This window comes from Acanthaster planci, linkage group LG11 (genome assembly GCF_054643075.1).
Source record: "Acanthaster planci isolate LZ-2023a linkage group LG11, COTS_SCS, whole genome shotgun sequence".
NCBI classification, from domain to species: Eukaryota; Metazoa; Echinodermata; class Asteroidea; order Valvatida; family Acanthasteridae; genus Acanthaster; species Acanthaster planci.
Genome location: NC_141787.1, coordinates 198668 through 222875, shown reverse-complemented (window position 1 = coordinate 222875; position 24208 = coordinate 198668). Strand labels below are relative to the sequence as shown.

Here is a 24208-nt window from a genome sequence, read left to right as displayed (position 1 = left end):
TCGATCGTGTGATTGGTTACTTCCCGACCGCGTGATTTATGCCCGCTGAATAACCGCGTAAGCCAATAATCGTGATGTTCTAGTAACATTGTATGTTTTGCCCCCCCCCCCATTTCTCTAGCGCCATGCCTAAGCGCACGTTATACAAGCATACATAAATGAATACAAAACCGGGGTTTTGATTTGTGCCCCGTTCACGGAGTACAAATCACGTTGAAAACTGAAATCCTGCAGACTGTCTTTAGAAATCTTAAGACAGTATCAATGTTCCGTAGTGGCGCTATCTTTTAGAGTTTTTATCGAACGTCTAAAATTTCAAAGCTTTTTCCCCATAGTGCACAAAACTAGAGTCGTGGTAAACTCCAATTAAGTTGAGACTTTGCACACTTAATCTTCTCGAAGAATATGTTTTAATTCCTTTCATTTGTAATATAACAATTAATGCTTATAATTCAAAGGAAAGAATAATTTCAAGTGAAACATGGAATGGAACATTTGGTCTGTCACCCAAAGAGGAAAGAAAACGACGCCTGAATAAATGCAGACAATGCCTGATAACAAGTATTTACTTACTGTTGTGAACATAAAGGTAATATTTTTGTGAGTTGGTTTTTTGCTTTGAACTGACGCCAGCTGGTGTTTACCAACAATCAGTAGGCAAAAGCTTTGACCGTGACGTAGAAGGAAAAGGTTTAGCGCTAGTTCAGTGTGGGACAACATACGCAACAAAGAATCAAACACAAACCCACCCACCCCCCCATTTAAATTTTTTTTTACAATTCCAAAAGGAGTCAAACACACAGAACTGAAGGAGCGACATGTTTTTCCAAACCATGGAACTCAATAGAACAGTTAAAAGTTCAATTCAGTTCAACTGAAATCAAGCAACGCCCAGTATACATTATTCCTGTTCTTGCATCACTGCACACACTTCAGTATAGGCACACACCTGAAACCTCACTGAGGTGACCTCGTATACAAAAGGTGTATGGAGGCCCTGGAAAACTTATGCGAAGTCAGCAAAATAGCCATGGAACATTTTGCCAAATTTCGGAAAGTTAGCTAATACAATCAGTGGCAGTTTGAGGTTTGAGCACGTTTACAATTTACTATTCATTTGAACCATGACACAATCACGTTGAGGCTCTGCCAGGGATTCAATTATACGTACCACTTTTTGCCTTTTTTCAAAAGTGTAGACAGACTGAACAAAACTGAACCTACAGGTAGAGTTTAATGACAACTTATATTATTAATGTTTTAGCCTGTACTTGGAACAAACTGTGCATATTATGCTTTCAGAATTATGTCCTGAAGTCACTGCTTCATAATTCACAAATTTATTTACGCAGCATCTAAGTTAAGATTATTATGTGAGTAAAATAGTTGGATTTTCTACCCATATTATAAATATATCATTAATGCTTGATAACAAAAAGTTGCAGCACCATAAATATAAGTACACGATGAGAAAGATGCAACTATGGATTGCTTTTGTATTTACTGAGAGGAAAACAACAATGTTTTTGCACTGTTACTAATTGTATTCAAACAATTGCTTGAAAACAAATCTGAAGTAAACATCAGGTTCAATATTTAGAAAAGTTTCATGGCAAAAGGTTTGAAAAGTTTCATGGCAAATTATTTTCACCCTAAAGAGGACCTTGTACCAACTTTTTGGATTTTTAAAAACAACTCTTTGTTCCTGATAACTTTTTAAGTTTAAAAGCTTTCAAATTACCTTCCAACCACCTACACACTTGATAATATGCAGACCTATCTGAGTAAAGCCCTACAAGATAGAACAAATAAGGTACACACATTATGTATGAAAGCAATATACCCATGACTGACTTTAGCAAGTAGGCTACAAAATGCCCTCTATAGTTCTAAAAGTGTGGTGAGGACACAAGATATAATTCTACGGAGGACAGTACCCGGTAACCTTTTATGCTACAAACCTCAAGCCACAAACTTCCGACAATGCTCTATTCTGATCTCTGACATCTAAAGGTAGTGAGAGAAACTGGGATTGTACACAACAGGACCTGCAGCACTGGCTTTTGTCTGTAAAACAGCACAGAGAAAATTTTCGAACAAACCTTAAACAATCAATTAATTCAGAACGAAAGAAACAATTCTTTCAGTGAATTAGCTCTCTTCCTAGTACTGTGTTTTCTGCAGTGATTGCACGTGTGTTTTAACAAGGGAATAAAAATATGTGCTTGGCTGCGTTTAAGACCACTTAGGACAATGAATGCAACAAATGCCCCAGCTGTAGGCCAGGGCATTATCAGCATTCAGTTTCCTGAGCCGGTATTCCCAGCAAACCACATATTTATTCCCATTCACAAATACCTCTTTAGTCACAGTCAAAAGCAGTCAACATAAGATGGATTTCCAATGATTTGGTTCTAGAATTTTACTTTCAGTTTCCTGAACACCCTTCCTTTTTATGGAATATTCCTTGCACAAATTGTCCAATTGGCATGTGCATGGCGAGCCGCCTACACACAGACTTTTAACCAATCAGAATCGAAACTGTCTTGTACCCAGGTGCCAGTACGTGATTTATGCAGCGGGCATTATCACTTCTCAGCGGGCATCATCAAATATTAATACACGGTCAAGTTGCACGTTGTTGAAGACTGTTTGAGGTATTTATGCAAAAATTAAAAACAATAAATGAATCACAGACTTTTGTGTCTTCCAAAGCATTTAGTAGATCATAGTGAAAAAAACTTCAAGTAACACGGTAGCCTTAATGGCAACAAAGCATGTGTAGAATGCAAGATCAGATTGTTACCATCATAGTGATGCAACAGTACAAGTCTGACTGCAAATTAACAATGTCTAAATTAAATGATTTGAATTACATGTAATGACAACTTTAGGGCAGTCGTTTTGCAGGAAGTTGAAACTAGAAATTTCAAACTCATCAACTGTTGATATTCAAACTCACCAATGGATTGTTAATGTATGATCCTTCCATTCCTGAAGCAACATATGGCCGAATAAATTCTCGACGACTGGACAATCCCTATCAATCAGAATAAAATGAATTAACAACTCAACAGGTGGATGGGTAACAGCAGCCTATGAAATGAAATTCATGTATTTACATCACTGTGTCAAATGCCATGCTGGTTTTGACAATCACATATTGCTTGGGTGCACATAGCTTTGTTACTAAAAAATCATTCATTGAACCACAAGTGATATTATCTTTGGTAGTTAACTGTTTATTCTTTTTTAATCTTACTAAGGCTGTGAAGGAGTTATTTATCCATTGTGCAGATTTTTATATTTTTTTTCCTCCAAAAGAGTGATCCAAGGTTTCATTTAGTAGCCTACCTGCTTCATGTATGGAGGCCAACTTATTTGATGCCTCAAATGATCTTTTCTCATTTCATTGGACATGCGGTATGTATCATCTGGATGTGTGTTGCGATGATCATGAATAGGAACAAATGTTGTCACTGGTTTGCTTGGGTAGTCTCTCTGAATCAAACCTCTTGCATACTGACGTGGTTGAAGGAACAAGAAACACAGGAACAGACCCACAATGGAAAAAAGGAGGAGAACACATCCAACAACGATGAGGACTAAGGCTAGAGTAGATATTCCACCTGAAATATGAAGAGAATTATGTCTTATTAATTCATTGTTTGCTAGAGAAACTTAGTCACAAGTTAAACTGAGATAAGGAGCATGTCTCTAAAGCCAGTGTGCTTTTTGTTCATTCTGAAAGAGTCAATGAGGAAATTTGTGTAAGCAACCATCGTTCATTCTTTTATTTTTACTTCGTCCAGTTTTACCATAATTTGTCAGTGATTTTTGTACAGGACAGTACAGCAGAAAGAAAATAAGGGACATGTTGTGCATGCAAAAATGATGAACGCAGTTCCAAATCCTACACCCAAACAGGGCATAACAGGGGAGACACAATTGTTACAGATGTCACCCATGACAGAATGGGACAGCTTACTGGAATTTGGAAAGGTTCTTTGGCAATGTCCAGACAAGATGTTACTCCCTGCCAATTGTCTAATTTAGTTGAATTTGTTCAACTTAACCTAGTTGGTGAAGATGAATTCAGCAAAATGACATGCATTGCTCTGCAGTAAATATGTATTTCATTTTGTTCTCTTGCATTCCTAAAATCTATGACTGTGGTACAACCAAACAAAATGTACAATGTATCACCTTGAGGAGTTTCTGTAGTGATTGGTGTCACTGTTGATGGCTCTGTAGGAATTGTAATCACTGTGTCACATCGCTCCCCAGTAAATGAAGTCTGACAACTGAACGGAAAATTCGGGAGACAGTGTAATTAGATACAAACTACCAATGAAGCAAAAAAGGATGGTTAAAGCAGCTATCATTAGCACGCTACCGAAAACAAATGACACAATAGAGTTTTTCTTTCACTTGGATTAACTACCTGCAGGTGTAGGTAAGCTCAGGGAAGTAGTACCCTGACTTCACACACACTCCTCCATAACTGCAATAGTCTGTTGCATAAGCTGTTGTTGCATCTAATAGAAAGAATATGCAGAAAAGTCAGTTTTATGGTGTTGTGTTCCATTCAATAAAATAAGAACCCATTTTTAACCTTGTGGCTTTACACTATTTAGGTTGTTAAAAAACTAATGGTTGTAACAGTTAGCATTCACCCATGTAATGTGTTACATGTAGAAAGCCAACATGGGGTTTGGGGTTTTGCACCCAATAAATCCCTCTTTAAAGCATTTATTCACAAACCAAGCCAGAGACTAATAGGTCTAGTAACAACTTCAGAATCTCACCTTGTACAGTTACTGTAGGATCAATGGGTATAGTTATAGTGCCATCTGAAAGATTAGTGGTTGACAAAACTCTTATCACATCAGCCCTTGGTGGAACTTGATTCTCTGGGAATTCCAACACCATGGTAACCACAATACTTCCTGACTGGATGTTAATGACATCTACTGATACAATGCTGCTTGTGGCTGAATCATTTCCTAGTTGATTCAAAACCTAGATCAATGGAAGATTCAAATAAGTAGACCGATCACATGACAGACACCACAACGGATTATACAAAGTTACCAGGGAGGGAGGAAACAATCTGTTCAACGTTTATTATTCCAACTCACATTTCCTAATCTTAAACTTATATTCTTTCTAGCTTAATAAAAGAAGCCACAATTTACCCTTACTAACTTACCAGCAGTCTGAGTATGGCCGCCTTGTTTTGAAATGCTGTTGAGGTTGGATTGTTGAAGACATCTCTGAACAACTCTAAGGGGGCTCTTACGATGACAATTATTGATGGACGTGCTGGAAAAGTGGACAGACTGTTCTTATGAATAACTTAAGTAAACTGAGCCTACAATGAGTGTTACGTTGTATTATTGTATAGGTGACTGCTGCATGATCACTTTGAGAAATTTTATGAGAATTTGTGTTAATTTTGTGTAAATTTGTGTTAAATACCTCACCAGACTATGCAACACTTCAACAGTATATAACACATGACTGTTGTTTACCTTAAGACTTTACAAATAAACAGGGGGTAGGCAACTTATAAATATGATGTGTCTGGAGTTGAGCTTGGTCAATCGAAATGCAACAAAGTCCCAAGGAAGCAACATTATGCATAAAAAAGGGGCTTTATAACCTGCTGCCTTTGATATGTTTCATTGACATTTATCAGGTCCTGTGACACGAAGACACAGAAATATATCAACTTACAAGTGCATGCATTTGATCTCCTAAAATAGCCATCAAAAGTGCGACATAGACACACGTATCCTGTAGCATTTAAGGAAGGAAGGCAGTATTGTCCTGTTGTTGCATCTGAACACAGCGTCCCAGGACTATTCAAACATGGATTTGCCACTGAAAATTAAATGTATTAAATGTTTATAAAGCAAATTGAGAAACTCAGTGGTGCATTGTGCCATCTTAATGCCTGTAATTCTCATGCTCCACTTCACTTGACATTCTAGTACAATACTACTACGTTTCATTAAACAATGAATGCCTGAAAATGATTTTTGTTGGTTGTGTGTCTCTGTTCGTCCTTTTATTATGTGAAGAGAAAAGGGCATAGCCATGTCTGATAAGTCCCATTGACAATATACAGCAGTACAGTTACCAAAAAGGTGCTGGTGTCAAGCTCTGAATTTTCATTAGATAGGGTAATACTTTAAGAGGTTCTTGATTCCCAAACGAAAGTAAATAGTTGTTACTAACACCCTAAAAATAAAGGCAGTAGGATGGGTGCCTGTGAACCTAGCATTAAATTTTAAGTAACCTTGAGCGACAATCTTCAAATCTTTACCTGCACAGGTTTCTCCTGAGTGAGTAAGAGGACACACGCATTCACAATACTGTCCATCAAAAGTACCTCCATTAGCACAACTAGATGTATCCAGTCCACATGCTTGGTGAAAAGTGTAAAAAAAACATTACCACCATGATTTACATGCCTGTTGATAACACAGGCTACATGGATCATGTGCAGATGGGGGGGGGAGATAATGGCTAACCCCCAACCCCTGCTCTAACACCCCCAAAAAATGGAATAATGCAATAACAATGTTAGTAATATTTAAAAAAGATGACCGCCTACCATTTGTATAGTGTGTTAACACCAATGTATCATCTATGTATCCAACTGTCCACAACAACTGGACATAAAAAAGTCTAACTGGTCTATCCTCCCCGGAAAAATTCCTGAATCTGCCTTGCTGAATGGCTGAAAATAGTACAATATGAAGGTTATACACAAAGAGACCAACCTGCAACAGTAACAGTAAACTGACAGGATCCTTCGTTTGAAGCACTGTCACTGACTCTACATGTCACTGTAGTAACTCCTATTCCATATGTGCCTCCTGATATCACAACATTGCCTGAATCATCTTGGCATATAATACTACCAGCATTGATGGTGTTAACATTGTCAGTAGCTGAAGGCACAGACGGCCACGACACAGTGGCACTGGTATTTCCAAAGCTAGCCATCACGGAAAGAGGATTGTTGGGGCAGGTAACACTTGGATTATCATCATCTGTTTGTGGCAAAATGACGCATTTTCATTATCATAACACATATTTCATTACACACCCAGGATCTACATATGCATTAATTTCAAACTTAATGCACCAAAAATTGTTGCTCAAGAACTGTTAGAAATAGATTTCTACTTACATCAGATAATTATCAACAAGAACATGTAATCAATGAACTTCCTGTATTAACAAATAGCAGTCTGAAAGAGGAGCAACTTAATTTGGTCAATGTGTGATCTAACAAAATATTCATATTTAATATCATAAAAGTTATACACTCATTCTTTGTCATTTGCTAAGATTTTTAATTATTCAATCTTGGTAAATTCTTTCCTTCTTTATGCTTACTACTTGAAGATTCATTCTCAAAACTGCACAACAACTAAAGTACTAAATGCCATTCACTGTTTACAATTGATAATACAAAATCTGTTAAAAGTTGACTTTACAGTTAAACTTTGTTTAATATCTACACCTAACATTGTAAAAAAAAAAACGTGTTTCAATGGAACAAGAAGCAAGCAAACACCAACCAACAACTGTGATGGTAAAAAGGCAGGATCCTTCATTCAGGGCAGTGTCACTAACTCTACATGTCACAGTGGTTGTGCCTACATCATATGTGCTTCCTGATGTCAGGACATTTTTTGAGCCATCTTGACATATAATGCTCGCAGCATCAATGGTATCAACATTGTCAATGGCTGTTGGAGCTAGTGACCAGTTAACGACTGCAGTTCTCACTCCAGTATCAGTGCCCATGCCAGTGATGTTGCTAGGACAGGTAATAATGGGAAGTTCGGTATCTGTGTATAAAGGAGAATCCAACAACTTCCTGAAAAGGCTTGCTCTAATAACCAACATCTTTCTACTGGTGCAGATGACTGTCCGACAGATCCAACACTGGACACTTCTGTGCTTGTGAAACACAGTGGACATTATCTACTCGTATTTTGCTGAAATGTACAACTCAGGAATATAACACAATTCAGCTGTTACCAAGCAAAGACAAATTGGCTTGAGTGGTACATGTACCTTGCTCTTCATAATGAAAGGAGAGGGCTCAACAAGTCTGGGAGTGAGATCTATCACGTTACTCCTAACTGAGCTGAACACAATAATATCCAACGGTGGGCACTTTCCATGGAATTTGGTTGAAGTGAGTAGTGAACGAAAGGCCTTTGTTCTACCTGTTGGATTTCGTTGGGTTCAATGGGCCTCACACTTTTCTAATGTATTCTGTCAGATTCAGTAAGGAAGCAAGAGAAAACCTACAGGGAATTAGAGACAATGGGCTATGGTTTCTGTTTTCATTTATTCTGGATTCACCGACAGCTAAGGGGATACTTTTGAAAGAAATCCATATGCATGAACATACATTCTAATACATTCAAGACAAAAGAAACTCTTTGGACAATAAAATGATGTTGCCAATACATGAAAAGTGATGCTTACATGTAGTCACAGTTGGATTATGAAAATATTCCTAAATTCTACTCAGGTCAAAATACATGTACTTACCAACAATACTGATGATAAACTGGCAGGATCCTTCATTCAGAGCGGTGTCATTAACTTGACACATCACTGTGGTTGTGCCTAAGTCATACGTGCCTCCTGACATCACAACATTGCCCGAGTCATCTTCACATGTAATGTTGGCAGCATCAATGGTATCAACATTGTCAATGGCTGTTGGAGTTAGCAACCAATTAACGACAGCAGTCCTCACTCCAGTATTAGTGCCCATCCCAGTGATGTTGCTAGGACAGGTTACGTTGGGAGCTTCCGTATCTAGAAAAAAGCAAAAGAATTTGGATTGTGAAGTTTACCTATACTTTAATAGTACTGTGTTATTTTGCACTGAACTCCTTCAAAAGATCTCCATTGAACCATAGTGTCATTCTGTTATCTAAAACCCTATTAAAGTTAACAGGTCAAGTCCCTGTTCCCAAGCAATGACAGCAAAATGATGACTTTATGACAAAAAGTCTTCTGACCAGATTTGGCACTAGGCCTGTATTTATGTCAGAATTAACTCCTAATTTAGCACATAATGCTTATGTCAAAATGGTTTCAACATAGGAGTCCAGGGGGTGAATCAAGGACTATCATGACAGCCCTTCCTCCACTCAAAAAAGCCTTCAGTTCAAAGAATCAAGTTGTGGCTGAAGGCTACTTTGCAAAATTTGCTGGGCTTCTATAATTACCTTCAATACCAATGGTAAACTGGCAGGATCCTTCATTCAGAGTGGTGTCATTGACTTTACACGTCACTGTGGTTGTGCCTAAGTCATACGTGCCTCCTGACATCACAACATTGCCAGAGTCATCTTCACATGTAATGTTGGCAGCATCAATGCTATCAACATTGTCAATGGCTGTCGGCGTTAGTAACCAATTAACGACAGCAGTCCTAACTCCTGTGTCAGTGCCCATCCCAGTGATGTTGCTGGGACAGGTAACAGTTGGAGCTTCCATATCTAAAGAAAAGCAAAGGAATTTGTATTGTAAACTTTACCCATAACTGTGCTATTTTGAATAAAGCTCCGTCAAAATTCATGGTCTTCCTGTTGTCTGAAAACAAGCACTAAAGTCAAGGCTTTGTCCAATTCCTCAAAGCAGTAACAGTAAAATGAGAACTCTATAAAACAAGTCTCCTAGCCAGACTTGGCTTGAAGGCTTGGTTTCATTTCAATAAACTACACTAATGTCAAAATGATTTCAGCTTAATAGGAGTCTAGGTGTTAATCAAGGACTATCAACCACTTGCTGCCGGGTGCTTGGTAATAGTTTGTGCGCCGGTCTGGCAGCCCCTTGCAATTTGGTCTCGCGTAAATGCTCAATTTTGTGCCATTTTAGTCTCCTTTGTGAGCTAAGATATCACCAAGCAGCAGTGTTTCTTAGACTGGATCTCCTGTTCATCCCATATCAGTGTGTAGGCCCTGCAATCTGTGATCTCCCAGATCAAGGAATCTTCGGCTTAGTCTATGCTGCTTCTGAGCATGTCGCCGCCATGACTTTGTGTTGGTGTATATATACATGTACTGTCCGTGACTGTTCTGTGTGCACCTCTATTGTGCCTAACCATGCCATCAACAGAACAACAGCAACAACGGATTCTGCATTACAGCAGCAACAGGCTAAAGGATATAAGGGCCGACATGTCTCCACATCAACTGCTACTGCCAAAAGATACTTTCAATCATGTTAAACGTGTCGGCATCGTTAAGTGGCATCATGTGCACCGGGGTTGTAGAGGTGGCAAACATGCTCGGGAAAGAAATTGTCATACAGCTAATGATTCCAACCACAGTCCTATTGACATCGCATCTATGAAACTGGGTCTGATTAACTGCCAATCAGCATGTAATAAGACTGAGTCAATCAAAGACCACATCATAGGCAATAATATTGACATTACGGCAATCACAGAGACTTGGTTCAAGTTTGGAGACAACAAAGCACCTGCTGAGGTAACCCCCATTGGTTTCAAACTTGTTCACGCCCCCAGAAAGGGCAGGAAGGGAGGTGGCGTGGCATTATTGTACAAATCTGCACTGACCGCGTCCGTTTCCAAGCAACCACTTGACGACCGTACACCATCACCTACCTCTTTTGAACACATTGAAGTCGACTTAATCCACAACAATCAACGGATATGCATCATTGTTCTCTATTGCCCGCCACCTTCACAGAAAAACAGAGTCCCTTTCAGTGTGTTCACTGAAGAATTCACTGAGCTTCTCGATCGACAGGTGTTCTACTCAGGGTGTCTCATTATCTTGGGTGACTTCAACATCCACTGGGACAAAAACACAAACGAAACCACTGGTTTCAGGGATCTTCTTCTCCAGTACGATATGCAGCAAATGGTGAACTCCGAGACACATAAGTCTGGCCACACTATTGATCTCGTTATAACACGCCGATCAGACACCGTTAAACAGTCAGTAACCATCTCCGAATTTATATCTGATCACTGTGCCATTCATTGCTACTTAGATCTCCCAAAACCGAAGCATATAAAAAGACAAGTCTCGTACCGTAAAGTAAAATCGGTGGACTTGCACAAGTTCATGAGTGACGTCACTGCATCCCCCTTATTCACCAATCCTGCCACCTCGATAGAGACTCTTACTGATCAGTACAATCGCGTACTCAGTCAGTTAATAGACATTCATGCACCTTTGAAGACTCGTCAAATTGTTGACCGACCTGCTGTTCCCTGGTACAAGGAGCAAATTACCACTGAAAAACGCAAGAGACGTCAGCTGGAACGAAAATGGTGAAAATCTCGTCTGCAAATTGATTATGACCGTTTCAAATTGCAACGAGACCTGTGTAAATGAACTCTTGAAGAAGCAAAATCAGCCTTCTACCATGACAAAATACAAAGTTGTGAGGGCGATCAAAAAGCACTCTATCGTATCATAAATCAACTTACATGTAACATGAAAAGCAACGGTCCCAAAATTCCGGAGCATACGTCCAAAAAGGAACTTGCATCTAGTTTCTCCGCATACTTCACCGAGAAAATTGAGCAGATCAGAGAAGACATACTGATTAATAATCCACAACCAGCAGCACCCTTAACTGAGGTAAATCCAGTCTGGCCTTCAAGTTCCACGTTCACAACCTTCACACCAGTGCCTACTGAGGAAGTTGAAAAGATAATCAAGACAGCTCCTGCCAAGTCCTGCAGATTGGACCCCTTACCCACCACGTTGGTCAAGAATCTGCCTGTTCTGGTGGAACCCATAACCAGGATGATCAACATGTCATTGGACTCTGGTCAGTTCCCAGACAACTTCAAAACGGCCTTGGTCACCCCAACCGTCAAAAACCAATCCTTGGACTGTAATGATATGAAAAACTATCGTCCAATATCTAATTTGCTGTTTGTGTCAAAGGTCATTGAGAAAGTTGTTGCAGGAAGACTAAATGCACACTTATCAAAATATCAGCTGCGTGAAAATCAGCAGTCTGCGTACAGAAGTTGTCACAGTGTCGAAACGGCCCTTCTCAAAGTTCATAGTGACATCATGTGTGCCGTGGACAACAAAAAAGCCGTGCTGCTCGTACTTCTGGACCTCTCAGCGGCCTTTGACACCATCGATCACTCAGTACTTATTCATAGACTTTCTAATTGTTTTGGCATCCAGGGTTCAGTGTTAAATTGGTTTAACTCATACATTAGTAACCGTCACCAGATAGTTCAGATACAAGGGGAATCCTCAGGTGCGATTAAGGTTAAATATGGGGTCCACCAGGGATCTGTTCTTGGTCCGATCCTTTTTACTCTCTATACAACGCCTCTTGGGGAACTCGCTCGGCAACGCAATATCCAGTCACATTTTTACGCAGATGATACCCAGCTGTATACTTCTTTCAGTCCCAACCTTGAGGATGATGATACAAAGATGCTCGATTCTCTCATCACATGCTTGCACGACATCCAGAAGTGGATGCTGGACAATTTCCTGAGGTTCAACCCACATAAGACAAAGTTCATGATTATTTCTTCGCCACAACTTCAACACAAAATCAAAATCCAAAACCTACAAATAGGCGATGCTGTTCTGGTACCCAGTACGGATGCCCGCAATCTTGGTGTGGTGTTTGACCGGTTCTTAAACTTTGAAAAACATGTGTCCAAGATTTGTCAGACATCATACATGCATCTAAGAAGAATAGCAAGTATCAGACACTTTCTCAGAACGCAGCAGAGCAACTCATTCATGCCTTTATCACTGCTAAACTTGATTTTTGCAATAGCCTGCTCACCGGTCTTCCGCACGGTACAATTCATCGTTTGCAACTTGTACAGAACGCTGCCACACGTCTTCTAACGAGCACCAAAAGAACAGCTCACATAACTCCCATTCTTAACAAACTACATTGGTTACCCATCAAATACAGAATTCAGTTCAAGATCCTCCTTCTCACATTCAAGACACTCTACGGCTCTAGTCCCCTTTATCTTGCAAACATGCTGCAACTCCGCTCTGTCAGGCCGGGTCTGAGGTCAACAAGTAATACCCTAGTTGTTCCCCGGACTCAGCTGGCCAGTGCCAGAGACAGGACTTTTTCTACAATTGCACCACGCTTATGGAACTCACTCCCGGATCATCTAAGACAAGAACATGACATCAAGCGATTTCAGCATCATCTCAAAACATTCTTCTTCTCACAAGCTTTTTCACTATGAATGCACAATTGAGTTTTTCATTTTTCCACCTAGACCGGCACCTCTGAATGCTTTGCAGATATAGTGCGCCTTATAAATGCTTTATTATTATTAAAATGCAGTGCATGCATATGGGAGATTTTCAAGGTTTTCAGTTTTCAAAATTCTTCAAAAATTGATCATTTCATTTAATGGATGTTTACACCCACACGAATGACTGTTTGGTGGCTACTCTAAGCTGACAGGCAACCTGAGTACTTCAGCCAGGCCTGCCGACCTGTAAAGAGAGCCCAGAATTGTGAGGTGTTGCGTAATGTCCTTTATTCCCAGTGAATGCGAGCAGTGTCTTTCCAAACGTGGCTGGATTAGCATGCGGTGGTGCTGTGTTGCTCACCAATGGGGCCCTGGAGCACTTTTGTCCACGGTGCTAATCCGCGGGCACGGTATGCCCAAACAGGGGTATAATGTTTAAAAACAGTGACAGATGACCTTCTGAAAATGCAAGCCAAAAAAACGATAACAATTCCCAGCAGCAGGTCTTTTGTTCCGAGTACGGTATTTTGTTACACGGACCAGCTCTTTTGTACCTCTGCGTATAAACCCATGGTGCTCAAAATGAGGTTCCCCGGCAGCAAGTGGTTAACAATACATGTACATGTATGCTGCTGGGGAGCCCAGTTTCGGGCACATAGGCTTTATACACAAAACCAGGGAGCCCGAAACCGGACAAAAGAGCACGGTCTTGTAACAAGACATGGAACAATTGCCAAAACTTTTTTTCAGTTGTCAATAGCCGAGGAAATCTGTCCTTATTTTGAGAGATTATACCACTGTTTGTGGCATTCAGCAGGAGTGGATTACCACCGGGAACAAAAGCGCTCCAGCAATGAGCGACACAACATTGCTGCATGCTAATCTGGCCCCTATTGAAAAGATGCCAGAAGTGCACTGTGCTAGTTTCGGGAACAAAACAAAGTTACATTACACTGCACAATCTGGGCTCTTTTTAAAAGAGGCAGGCCTGGCTGAAATACTTGGGTGTCAATAGATGTTGTCGGTCAGATTAGAGGAGTCACCAGGCAGTTATTCCTGTGGGTGTAAACACCTAGTAAAAGAAGCTATGATGTTTAGAAAAATTTTGAAAATGGAAAATCATGAAAATCTCCCGGTTTTATGTCATGCATCTTCAAATTACACAAGGCAGCAAGTGGTTAAAACAACTTCTCCTCCCCTCCCACCCAAAAAACATGCTGCAATGTATGTATATGGTCAAGTCAAGTCTTGATTGAAGCCTCAGCTGAACATAAGTTAATTGGGTATTTGGCTGAGACAAGTTCATTCAAGATCGTTGTATCTGATATTATGTAAAGTAAATCATGTTTAGTGTATGTGAGTTGGTGTACGACTGCATTAAATGAGGAATGAACATTTTGTTGGCCAGTCTTAAATAAGGAAATAAATGTGTGCTTGGCCGGTCTTAAATGTGCATTTAAGACCAGCTCAGGAGAATGGACGTGACTTATGCCCAAGCCACAGGCAAGGGCATTATCAGCGTTCAGTCTCTTGAGCAGGACTCAAACTACATGTACATGCAGTATTTAAGACCAGCCAAGCACACGTTTATTCCCATTCGTCAATACCCTTTTATTCTGAGAGTCAAAATAAGTCAACATATGATGGATTTCCAATGATTTTGTTTTAGAATATTACTGTCAATTCCCCCAAACACCCATTCATTTTATGGTATATTCTTTTTCAAACCTGTCCAATAAAATCTCCTTAAATGAACTTGGTGCGTGCGTGGCGCGTAGCATGCACCTGGACTATTGACCAATCAGACTCAATTAAATTGTCTAGTATCTACAGTATGTGCCAGAGCATGATTTACGCAGCGGGTATTATCACTTCTCAGTGAGCATTTTTAAATGTTAACCACTTGCCACCACCGGGGAGTCCAGTTTTGGGCACGTATTCTTCATAGGCGTAGCCAGGGTCTCCGAAATCAGACAAAGGGAACTGGGCTTGTAACAAAAGACCATACTCATAACAAAAGACCAGGCTGCTGGGAATTACCAACATTTTTTCACTCTCAATAGTGGAGATAATCCAGCCTTGTTTTGAAACAGTATACCACAGTTTGGGGCATTCAACGTGAGCGGATTACCACCGGGGACAAACGCACTCCACCACCACAGTGGTGAGCTACACAGCACCGCTGCACGCTAATCTGACCCCTATTGAAAAGAGGTCAGCAGCGCACTGTTCCAGTTTTGTGAGCAAAAGAAAATTATGTAACAACGCACAATCTGGGCTCTTTTTACAAGGCGGCAGGCTTGGCTGATTAGAACAGAAACCAGACAGTCTTTTGTGTGGGTGTAAATGTCCAGTAAATGAAGATATGAATTTTTAAAGAATTTTGAAAACAGAAAAAAAATGAAAATTATCCAATCCCAGCATCATCAACATTCATAAATTCCCCCGGCATGGTGTGGTTAATACACGGTTACGTGAAGCGTTTCAACAATAGGAATAGAAAAGTGTCCTACGTATTTATGAATGTCCATTAAACTGACTGAAGAGACAGATGTGAGTATTAATGCTGCAGACAAGGGTATCACCAGCATTCATACCTGAGCTGGTCTTGAAGATTAGTTTTAGACAGGCCAAAGCACATACATGTACATGTATTATTCCCATTCACTTACCTTTTGTTGAAAAATCAAAACAATGTTAACAAACTACACATTCCACACTATTCTATCAACAATTTTACTTAGTCTTACTCAAACACCCCTCTGACCAATTTATGGTAAATGTACAGTACATTGCGATTGAAAGTTAACACCAAAATGGGAAAATTTTTTCACATTTTTGCTCTTCCCAGGGAATTCCTTTTCATTTTACAAATTGTGAAAAAGTGTGCCAAAAGTGGGAAAACATTTTCACAGATTTTCCCACAAGTGGGAAAAGATTTTCACAGGTTTTCCCGCAAGTGGGAAAAGATTTTCACAGATTTTCCAACAAGTGAGAAAAGATTTTTGTACTTTTTCTCACAAGTGGGAAAAGATTTTCACAGATTTTTGAAATAATTTTGCAAGCTTTCTTCATTAAGTAGTATTTTTGCATGTACCTGCACGTGAAGACATCAGGGGCATTTTTGTTCTCTGTGGTTTCTCTAAATATGGAAAGTGGAGGAAAATCAGTCTGAGAGAAAAGTTCTTCAATTCTCAGGAATATTCAGATTACTTGAGGAAGACAGCATTATAATTTCAGCGCAATATGTTTCTCGGTTTTGAGCAAAATACAATGCGACAGGCCAAATTTAACCTGGCTACTGTGGAGGTTGGTGAATTACAGAAGACTGCCATTACAGCGCTCTCTTACATGTCTTATAAGCATTTAAATTAACCCACTTGGATGGATGCTCAACATGTGCACCGCACGTGTACATGTGCATGTACATGTATCCACATGTTGTCATGTACATGTGAATTACGTTTACATATATTGGCAGATGTATGTACCGTGATTTCGGAATAAATTCCTTGTATCCGGTTATCTCAACGTTTTCATGACACCGACCAAAAAGTACATGTATTAGCAAATCCCTTCAAATACTGCCATGGGACCTTGTGCATGCCGCACCGCATCACAAAGCACACACTGCATCTACACCTACCGCTACATCCTGACTGCTACTGCATGCCCATTCATGGACAGTCCAATCGCTGACTTATTCCAGTAACCATGTGACCACAGAAAGTAACATGTCATCAGAAACCCAAGTGAAAACAGACCCGATATGTCACACGGAACAATATCGGCGAAAAGACGAGATTTGCTACATGAAGATACATTGCACGAAATGGGACGAAAGAAATCAGGGCTAGCAGTTTGTAGCATTGCTACCTGCTACAAACCCCACGCATGCGCATTAATGACTTTAGAATTTCCCTGTGAGTTTGTGCACAAGTCAATGATGTAGTACATTTTTGCTACAGATTTCCACCCTTGACTTTTCCCTTCCCACCCTGTAACACTGTGTAGCAGTGAGTTTGTGCACAAGTCAATGGTGCAGCACTTTTTTGCTACAGATTTTCACGCTTGACTTTTCCCGGCCCACCATGTAGCACCGTGTAGCAATGAGTTTTGTGTAGTTCCTGGGTACCATTATAACCATATTGTGTATCTTAGTCCAAGCCAACGAAGGTACCTGAAATTTCATAGGCTTGTTCTGTAGCATGTAGCACTGCTACATGACATGCCTGGGAGATTCGTTTCTCCCATTTCGTGCCTGGTATATGTAGTATTTCATTGTTGAATTTTTTTGTGTGCAAAACTACACCACGAGAATCAATAAAAAGTGGGCAAATAAACCATGTCACCACAGCGGAGCAAGTTAAGTTTGTTGTAATACACAAATTTCATGTGCTTTATGATGTCATGACTTGGGAACTCCCGTTTAATCACTCAACATCCGGAAAACTTTTTAAACATTTATTCTCCAACATTGACTAATCTTTATTTATGGTAATCCAAGAAAACAACTGCGCCACGCGGGCTCGCCGTAGTGAGCACATCCCTGCGATCGGGCTGCATGGACCAGATGGCTCGGCTGAGGGAATCGCTTCTAGACTACAACTATACACTCCACGTGGTGAGTTGGCCCCAACCGGCCCCCAAATGCAGCGCAGCCTGTGTAATGGACTCTTCACTGCATAATAGTTGTGCGCGTGTGCCAAGTGTTGAGCATTTTCGCTGCACAATGCTTCTTGTTTTTGCAAATTTCTGCATGATTTCCGGAACCTTTCGCACCGCTTTCTCAAAATTTTCACTGGTTTTTTCTCAATGTTTTTGCAAATGTATCACGCCATAATCACAAACGATTCGCACCGTTTTTGCATGATTTTTGCACTGTTTTCGCATGTCGTTCATCCCTTTTGCATCTGATTCGCTGCGAATTCGCAGGGGGGGGGAAAGTTGTGGTCAAAATGCGAAATGCGAATGCATTTTTTCCCATTCTTTTTGCAGCATTTACTTTCAAATGCAACATACTATATTTTCCTGGTGTGTATACATGTAGTCATGAAGAATTTCCTTATATTGAAATTGGTACACGCATGGCACGTAATACATGATATGAGGTGGCACAGAACATGATGAGCAAATGGTCAGGACACTAAATCAGCCTCCATTCTACTGTGCCTGTCTTATCAAACCTTTAAGACCAGCTACATGTAAGCCCATATTTATTCAAATTTAAATATACCTAATGAGTCAGACAGTCAAACAAGTGCAAAAAATGATAAATTCTAAAAAATTTCATTCATCAATTTCACTTCAATTTTTTCCACCATCATTTTAGCCATATTATAGTATGTGCCTCCATGAGCTGGTCCTTTATCAATCATTTAAGACGGGCAATGTGACAGGCTCTCAACCAATAGGAATGGCTACACTGTTTAATGAATGTATTTAAGTCTTATCTTACACATGTGATTATTCTAAATGACCTTTAGCACACTTCATTGTTTGCATTCGCTGTTATGGTACCTAATTGACATACTAAAATAAACTTCCTTCTGGTTGCCACTCACATAGATTCTACACTATAAATACATGTACTTACCAACAATACCAATGGTAAATTGGCAGGATCCTTCATTCAAAGCCGTGTCATTAACTGTACATGTCACTGTGGTTGTGCCTAAGTCATATGTGCCTCCTGACATCACAACATTGCCCGAGTCATCTTCACACGTAATATTGGCAGCATCAATGATATCAACATTGTCAATGGATGTTGGCGTCAGTAACCAATCAACGACAGCAGTCCTCACTCCAGTATCAGTGCCCATCCCAGTGATGTTGCTGGGACAAGTAACGTTAGGAGCTTCCATATCTAGAAAAAGGTAAAATATTTAGTCAAATTGCATTGCTTTTCTTTTTACATGTTATACATGTACTAGCATTAAAAAATTGCTAATAACTATTCAATCACAACGTAGCAAGGAAATTTGGTTATCTGCATGGATACATCTGTAACAAAGACTTCTACGTTATTGTTGAAGACAATGAGACAAAAGACAAAATATTTAAACAAAAGTACCATTTACTCACTGAATTAAAAACACAATATAGAGCCTGGAGCAAATGGCAGGAATTGAGAAACTTATAACTCAGTTAAGTAATACTCCAGCCCGGTTGCTCATGACATTTGGAAATTCATATACATGCAAACACAAATTTCAAGATCTCAGCATTACAAAGTACTTGCCACAGAATTTCTGTGCTATACATGTACACGTACCTTAAAATGTAGCTGCAATGAACTTCTCTGACACAATATTTCAGCAAGTATTGACCTACTCATTTTGCAATGTATGAAAAATATTTTCACCCCCATTTAGTTGATTGCATTGAAATAATTTGAATATTTCGAATTGGCTCAAAAATACAAAGATCCATCAAAAACCCAACAAGAAGGGAAGTGTGAAACATAAATGTGTTGCAGCTCACCGTTGTTATTGTCTCATGAATATCACATGTGCACCACATTTTTGTGCTCTGTTCAGTGAAGGTGAAGAAGAAATTATATGCAATCATTACAATTTTGTCTTTGTGCTGCACAGTTGACAAACATCTTATGCATTACCTCAGTGTACCTAATAAAAGCATTTCACCTTGTTGGCAATGTTACATAACAAACTTGACATCCTTAAAATCTATTGTCCTATCATGGGTATCAAAGGATATACATATTCTACCTCCATGGTAGCTCCAAGCGCTTGTAAATATATTGTGCACAGCTTTCCACTCCTGTTCCATATGCTCCTAAGGCAGAACCTCTGCGTTGCGAGAAGTTGACATTGTCATTGCAAGCTCAGCTACATGTAGTTCAGAATACTAGTGCACTAGCAAGCATGATGTAGACCTAGGCCTATTAAGAGTCAATATGAGTATGACCATAGAGCTACAAGCTCTATGGTATGACTAAGACGTGCCCAACGTCCACAGGTCCACGCGCGCACTTCAGCCTCAGGTAATGTCAAAATGCCTGGCGTAGCCGGTCCGGGAGCCCACGGAGTAATTCCATACCAAAGCGCGCGGCGTCTTCTAACTTGGTTAAACCACGGAGCTATTAAACGCAATTAAACCCATTGATTTCATACAAATGGGTTAAAATCCCGCAGACATGAAGAGGCTCAACTCATAATCTCTAACTTTACACCCTGACCATGAACCAGGTACGGCAGATTACGTGTCGCATCCAAAACCGTGGTCGCATCCCGCTGCCTGATGAGGGCGCTCTGTCATTTCTGTGATAAGCAGCCTAACGATCTCGGCCAGGATTTTCGTCGAAACTGCATAGGGGCCTATGCATAATTATTGTAGGTCTTAGGCCATCAATTGGATCACTTGAACTAAAACTTAAATGAAAACATGCCAATCTTTGGGTTGAAAGCATACAGTCTGATCCGATTGTTCGTGCAGCAGATCAAGATTTTTCCTCAACTATGCTGCATGAACAATTCTGTCAGTGGTGCTGAAACCAAGGCTGCTCATCAAACCAGAACTAGTTAAACTCACAGGTGATTCAGATGTCACATGATTTCAACAACCTTTGAGAAATCTGGATCTTTAGCTTGGGGGAGGTCAAAGTTTGTCGCTAAGGAATCCGTAAGCCAGCGAAATTAATGGCAGATAATATATGATTTACAGCGAACATTTGCGTTCGTGATAATGTAGACTTTGTCGACGTCGGCATGCCGTAATGATCCAGACGGCAAGAAGCCCACTCAGATGTCCCCTTCCTAATTCACTTTAATCAGATACAGTTTTCCGATTCTCCCTTTTTTAATCTCAAGTGTTCATTTAATATTTGTAAAGACAGAACTATTCACTAATTAAAATACACCCCACTCGCATAATGTTCGGGCTCACCTCCATTTGGAGCATGCGACCTTTTGAAAATGCTTGACACCCTAAGGTCACACACAACAGATATTCGAGTAAACTTTAATCAAGTTTTCTGGTTTAAAGGGCAGTCCGGATGATGCGTCCACAGTATTGTGGAAGAAAATACTGGCCGCAGAGGAAAAAAAACAGAAAAATATAAGATTTGCCAAAAGCGAGCTAGGGTGCTACGATGAAGAGCTGACCTTTTCAAGGGGCAGTGCATACAACGGGGGGGGGGGGTCCGTGGTAGTTTTGTTAGTGTGTGTGTGTGTGGTTTTTTGGCATCGAAAGTACAAGCACTTCAATATCTTCATCTTTATATCGATACTACGAATCAAGCAGGTAACTTTCCCTTAGTTATAAGTAGCCTTGATGCTAAAAATAAAATGAATGATCAGTAGCCTACTTGTATCTTTCTACGGGACAAGCCAAGGCCAGTGCTACGGAGGCCAACTTCTACACTTGATATATTCCAATAAAAGACGTCGAACTCAAATACAGAACTATAATTAAAATAGCGTTGTCATAAAATAAATTACAAGTCAGAAAACGTGTAAAGTGATAACTGAGTAATAAACTTACCTGAACCTGGTGTTGTGGTTTCATGCATGCCTTTTGCTGGTTGCAGCATAAATCCAAGAATCAGGAAACAGATTTTTGTTATGTTCATGTTGCCCAACACGATCAGCAAGCTTGTGGAAACCGTAACAGTCCTTAATCCTCTAATTTTAATATGATTTTGCACGCACCCTAGGGAATCAGGGTTTTACCACTGTACGTAGTTGTCTTCAATGCGGTGCTACTTACAACCAACGGACAAACTATTATGAGCTCCTTCCCTGCTGTCCGCCTTTGCTCTATAAAGGCAACTTGAAAATAAATTGCAGTTTCTCACGAGTCTTTGGAGGACTTTAAACCAAAGTAGCTCGTTTCATTGGATTGGTCGCTTTGTTGAATAATCACATAGATAAGATCTTTCCGGAAGTTTCAATTGCCAATTACTTGCCAATAGTGATCAAAAACTCTTACTTTAAATCCCTTCTTCAATATTGAATTTTTACCGATAGAAAACTATGATTTCATTTTTATGGCCCTGCGATGTTGACATTTGCCGTCCAGAAGGACCTTCGGCAAAAGAACTGAATGCTCAAAATAATTGGCGCGCGCTCCACCTATTTTTTGTCACTCCGAGAACAACGTTGTTAGTTGAAAAAACAAAAGAAAAAAAGAAAAAAAAAGAAAAAAAATGCACTGCATCAGTGGCACATCGAGGTTGTTGGGTCAGAACAGTTCAGTGCGTCCGAAATCACTTTAATAAATATTTTGGGTTCGATGTAATGATTGAAACCCAATGCCGTTCCGAAAATGGACTCACATGTATGCCACTTGTCAGGGTGGAAATGAGACACGCAACAAGATTTCTTAAAACAAGTAATCTTTGAATTATTAATTAATGCAATCTGAGTTCACAGACGAAGCTTTTAAGTGATATAGCTTAAAGCCGGTTTTAATGAAAAGATGTTTTTTCATAATTTTAGGAAAAAACTGCAAGCAGTTCAGACGTCATAGTGAAATAACACAATTTACAAAGACTTCCACGTTACCCTGAAATGTCTCGAAACTGCAAAAGGTAGTCGTGCTTACTTCTGGAGTCTTTTTTGAAAAATGCTTTTATATGGGTGTAGTGCTTACTATTGTTGAATAATAGTACAATGCACTCGACCCAGAACACGCCCTAACCAAAAAGGCCACTTGCGCTTTATTAATAACCACCGAAAAAAATACTCTGAAGGGTCCTGCAATGCAATATTACAGTGTATGAACTGCAAAAACAAACTCTGCAAGGCGAACTCGAACTGGGGTTGTAAGGCAATCAAGGGTGTGATTCTTCAAGTGGGTAAATGATGTGAGAATCCAATTTTCTGAAAACTCAAAGACACCGGAGATTTGAAAGTGGGGCGGGGCTGTTCTCTTTAAAGGCAAAAGAGTGAAAAACTCATCAAAACGAGTGAATACCTTGTAAACCAGTCCAGAAGAGTGAAATTTCCACTCTGCCATGGATCAATGAAGGACAACCCAATGTAGAGTTGTCCTTTGCCCCTCTTTTTGAGTGATATTTACCCTTTCGGAGTGATTCCCACTCTTTATAGAGTGATGTTCACTCTTTGGGAGTAGATGTATTAGGGATTCACTTTTTTGAGAGTGAGGTTTTCACTCTGTTGCCAAAATAGACTACATTTAATTGTACAAAGCAGATATTTTTCACACTTTTCTCAATTTTTTCCATAACAATCACCTTTACCCGTGGATTTTGAGTATCGGTTTCTGCCCCTTAATTCTTTCTCTGTCGCATAATAAAGTGCGACTCACATTTCCTTCTGTTCCTTCTTCCAAACTTGACGTTGATCTAAGGTAATTCACTGCTGCGTAGGCCTACACCTCAACCATTATTCTTTCCAAATTTATCCATTCCAAGTGCAGAATTAAGTTTTTCTTCGAAATCTGACGATTGAAGCATAAAAACCTCAACCGGTTTTTGAAAAACTCCATTTGAAAGTGCACGCAACGAAATTCGCAACGCTTGTCATTCATACCCTCCTGAAAATACGCGTACGCGGGACGCGTTTGGGACGCGATGTCCTATCCAGTCTACGTAATGTAGATCAATGGGGGCCACCGCAGTTATGGCGTCTAATCGGGTTAGTCTGTAACAGCGTTTCATTGGTTGATAAGGGAAAACTGCGATTTTCTCCCCAATATACACATATCTCTTTTACAGTTGCGATTGGAGTGAAGAAATTGAAACCGTGATGATATTTCGCATCTCAGTCATGCTACAGGCTCTGCATAGGGGTGGATCCAGGAATTCTTCCAGGGGAGGGGGGGTCAAGCTGGAGATTTTATTTTTTACAATGGTATTGTGTACTTAGGCCTATTTTAGTTCTTCTTTTATCCCCCCTTCTTTATTTTATTTTTTTTTTCCTTTTTTGGTCT

At 39.9% G+C, this 24208-nt stretch overlaps 1 protein-coding gene across 7 annotated transcripts; it reads right to left on the bottom strand.

The window, feature by feature from the left end:
• Positions 1-393: 393 nt before the first annotated feature.
• LOC110988496 (uncharacterized) lies at positions 394-23788 on the bottom strand. 7 transcript variants are annotated; one of them, XM_087143479.1, is made up of 15 exons: positions 23585-23788; positions 18885-19157; positions 9276-9548; positions 8587-8859; positions 7599-7871; positions 6792-7064; positions 6332-6433; positions 5740-5886; positions 5213-5325; positions 4809-5022; positions 4445-4538; positions 4207-4304; positions 3355-3629; positions 2963-3040; positions 394-2067 (listed from the first exon to the last, which is right to left on the bottom strand). In XM_087143479.1, the coding sequence occupies exons 2-15, from the start codon at positions 19153-19155 to the stop codon at positions 2008-2010; spliced, it is 2544 nt and encodes an 847-aa protein (XP_086999605.1). In that variant the 5' UTR covers positions 19156-19157; positions 23585-23788; the 3' UTR covers positions 394-2007. The 7 variants fall into 7 exon arrangements, with proteins under 7 accessions (XP_086999605.1, XP_022107747.2, XP_086999604.1 ...); XM_022252055.2 differs by lacking the exon at positions 23585-23788 and adding an exon at positions 21797-22683; XM_087143478.1 differs by lacking the exon at positions 23585-23788 and adding an exon at positions 20023-20759.
• Positions 23789-24208: the final 420 nt, after the last annotated feature.

Bases quoted from the DNA above. Each gene is read 5' to 3' on its own strand.
- LOC110988496 (XM_022252055.2), bottom strand. From the start codon at position 21,884: ATGAACATAACAAAAATCTGTTTCCTGATTCTTGGATTTATGCTGCAA. The intron at 9,549-18,884 runs GTAAGTACATGT...GCTTTTCTTTAG, and splicing joins ATTTACCATTGGTATTGTTG to ATATGGAAGCTCCAACTGTT. The intron at 4,305-4,444 runs GTAGTTAATCCA...TTTTCCGTTCAG, and splicing joins GAGCTTACCTACACCTGCAG to TTGTCAGACTTCATTTACTG.